This window comes from Capsicum annuum, chromosome 12 (assembly GCF_002878395.1).
Source record: "Capsicum annuum cultivar UCD-10X-F1 chromosome 12, UCD10Xv1.1, whole genome shotgun sequence".
NCBI classification, from domain to species: domain Eukaryota; kingdom Viridiplantae; phylum Streptophyta; class Magnoliopsida; order Solanales; family Solanaceae; genus Capsicum; species Capsicum annuum.
This window is the reverse complement of record NC_061122.1, coordinates 226,945,552-226,948,764: the sequence shown is the minus strand read 5'-3', so window position 1 is coordinate 226,948,764 and position 3,213 is coordinate 226,945,552. Positions and strand designations below refer to the sequence as shown.

General features: G+C 31.9%; 1 protein-coding gene across 1 annotated transcript; it reads right to left on the bottom strand.

Moving 5' to 3' along the window:
• Positions 1-1,079: 1,079 nt before the first annotated feature.
• On the bottom strand, positions 1,080-2,337 carry LOC107848850 (probable WRKY transcription factor 11). Its single transcript, XM_016693584.2, has 3 exons — positions 1,844-2,337; positions 1,312-1,437; positions 1,080-1,209 (listed from the first exon to the last, which is right to left on the bottom strand). The coding sequence occupies exons 1-3, from the start codon at positions 2,335-2,337 to the stop codon at positions 1,080-1,082; spliced, it is 750 nt and encodes a 249-aa protein (XP_016549070.2).
• Positions 2,338-3,213: the final 876 nt, after the last annotated feature.

Genomic DNA, 3,213 nt, shown 5'->3' with positions numbered 1-3,213 from the left:
TTAAAGATTAAAAAGATGTAAAGTGAAAATACCTTTTTAGAATAAATGTATGTTTATTTTTCAAATCAAATTCAACCAATTTATATTATAATTCAAATACTTTTTTTTTCATTATCTTATATTTAAAATTAAAAAAATACTTTTATGTAAAAATATTAAAGTATTAGGGTTAAAAAGTTAAAGTTAGGGTTTAATTCAATTGAAATAATTTAATTTCATTAAGGGGAGGGGTATTTTTGAGCCAAATATTTAACAAAGGGGTATTTTTGATCCTTTTTCAAATTCCGTTAGAGGGAGGGGTATTTTTGAGCCACATATTTAACCGAGGGGTATTTTTGAGCCAAAAACCTAACTAGGAGCATTTTTGAGCTATTTCAGATAGTTTAAGAGTATTTTTGAGCCTTTTCCGTTTTAAAAATAAGGACTAGTCTCTTGGAAGAAGACAACATAATACTACATGACAAATCTCTGAAACATTGTTAAGCCAAAATTTGTAAGCAAACTTAGGATTCTTTTGGACATAATTTCTACTTGATTCACTGCGAAGCTTATTTTGTTGTAGCAAGATGATCAATTCGAAAGTGTTTGAAAAGGAAAAAAAAATAATAGAAACCTTTTTAATTTAATTTGACGATCAAATAAAAAAAGCGTTTTACTTTTTTTTCTATGTAAAACTATAATATTAAAGCTATTTATATATTTAGATATTATTTTAATTTATAAATATCTTTCCTAATAGAGTATCATCAAATACATATTCAAACACTTACTAAAACCTTTTTGCACATGGGAATACAAAATAAGAGAGTAATAGGTTCAATGCCACAAATGCAACTCTTTACTCCAAACCTCATAACTATTTCAACTACAATTTCCCCCCTTTTCTTTTTCTAACTCTTCCCTGAGAGCTTCTATTTTTTCACTTTCTTGGTTACTCGAACGAGTTGAAACTAAACAATGCTTATCATTCCAATAACCTCTTTCTTGTCCCCCCCCCCCCCCCCCTCCCCGCCCCATCCACTTTCAATTCACTACTTCTCTTCTGCTGAGCCAAAAGCCATCATTTGAGAATTGTACTCTTACATCGCGACTTGTGTATGACGATGCTCCTCTTCATATGTCATAATTAACATCATAGGATCATCCATAGCCTTCTCCACGTGCTTTTTATGCTGGACATTTGAAAAAACAGGTAAACTTGTAATAAGCCTTGAATTAAAAAAAAAAAAAAAACTTTTATATTAGGTTTGGTATGTTCATTGCACGTGATACCAAAATTAATGGTTCTGATTGATGGTGCATTGTAATTACCGTGGGTATGGTGAACCCTTAATCGGCTTCTGACCATACTTCCTCCATGAACACTCATCTTCTGGCATATCAGTAATTTTTGAACTTATCACCGGAGTTCTTATCACTTTCTTAGGAAAAACTTTCCTGATTGAAAAAAAACATAAAAAAAATAAAATCAAAATATCTGCATTTATTAATAATAAATATACATTTCAATCTGCAAATGTGCCTATGTTGGTGTGGCAGTCATGTTTAGCATATGAACTAGCTGAGTATGATTCACATCTCCTTTATATTTTCTAAGCTATTATACATGAGTAAATTTATACAATACACATCTGGTAACTAGCAACTACATGTCATTTTGAGATTTTCAAAGAAAAAAAGGGTTATATGATAACTAAAACTTCTGTCATAAGCGAAATTTATAAAAAGTTTCAATCACAAAAATCTACTGTAAGCATTCCTAATATTTTTAGAAATATAAATAAATGTCAAACAAAGACAGAGAAAACAAAGTGTAGCATCAATGACAGATAGAAAAACTAACCTCTTTTTGCCAGAACCATCACTAGATTGTTCTTGCTCATGACATCTTTTCCCGGTGGCAGATGGTTGTTTTCCTGTGGAAATAGCTTGTACCATCAGACGCAACAACATGGAAGAAGACGGAAGAGCAACACTCGAGATACTTCTACTCCCTTCGCCTGTCGCAAACGAAAGGAAGGAAGAACTTATCCCATTCTTCATGCTACCAAAAGCATCCTTCCATTTCATATCACCAACACTAGCACCAACAGCAACAACAACATTAAATCTTGGCTTCCTGAACCCAAGCATTAAGCCTGTCTGTACTAACGCCACCACATGCGCCACTACAAATAGCGGCGCTGGTGCAAGCACTCTTTCTTTCTCCATATGACCATGCGGAGAAAGAGATGGAGAAGTTAGGGAATCATGAACCTGAACCTTAGCTTGAGCCTGAGCCTGAACAGCCTGAACTGGAGCACGACGCAACCTAGCATGACCTGTCCGTCCCACCATAGAATTAGCCTTCTTCAACTTTGCAACAACAAATCAGTTATCTCACGACAATCCAACTGAACCGTTGGTTCATTAGCTAACAACTTGATCAAATGATCTGTTATTTTCAGCCCGGTAGAAGTAGCTTCTTGAAGGGCTAATTCCTCATTCATTTTGGAAAACATAACCACTTTTTTTAACATTGATACAATGAGAAGGATGAACCAGAAGAGTGGGGAATATATAGGAGAAAATGATGACTGGTTACCTAGTTACTAATGTAACCAGCTAACTAAACAAGTCAATTTTTCATTTAATCAGACGGTCTAGACTAATTTGATAATAACTATGTAATAAAGAAAATGATAGAAGAAATAACTCACATTCTGCCAGTATAAAAAAATGGTAAGATCCATTAAATCTAAAAATCATTATGATTTTACTTTTCTGTTTTTGATTAAATAAAAGTAAAATTCTTGATGCATCGAGTACAAGGTATTATGCATAATTTTTGAATTTTAATTATTTTATTAACAAAATCTGTATTTATTTTTTTGGTAGAAAAAGACCAATAAAGGATTGAGTTTTATTTATGCATGTCATAACTGACTTTATCACATAAAATCTAAATCAAATTATATAGTCTTAACTCGGATTTTCTCTTGAAATTTGAATCTTTAACCATTCATTTTCACATGAAAGATTTGACAGATGTTTGTGGTTTAGTTTTAATCAATTATTTACAAAAGTTATTATTATTATATCAATTTTTTTATTATTCAATTGTACTAGTTTTATCAGACATACGATGCACGTGTGTCTCACGTGAATCAATGCTTCACATAGTATTTACTATACCTTCAAACAATTTTATTATTTTTTATTTGTTAGCTTGTA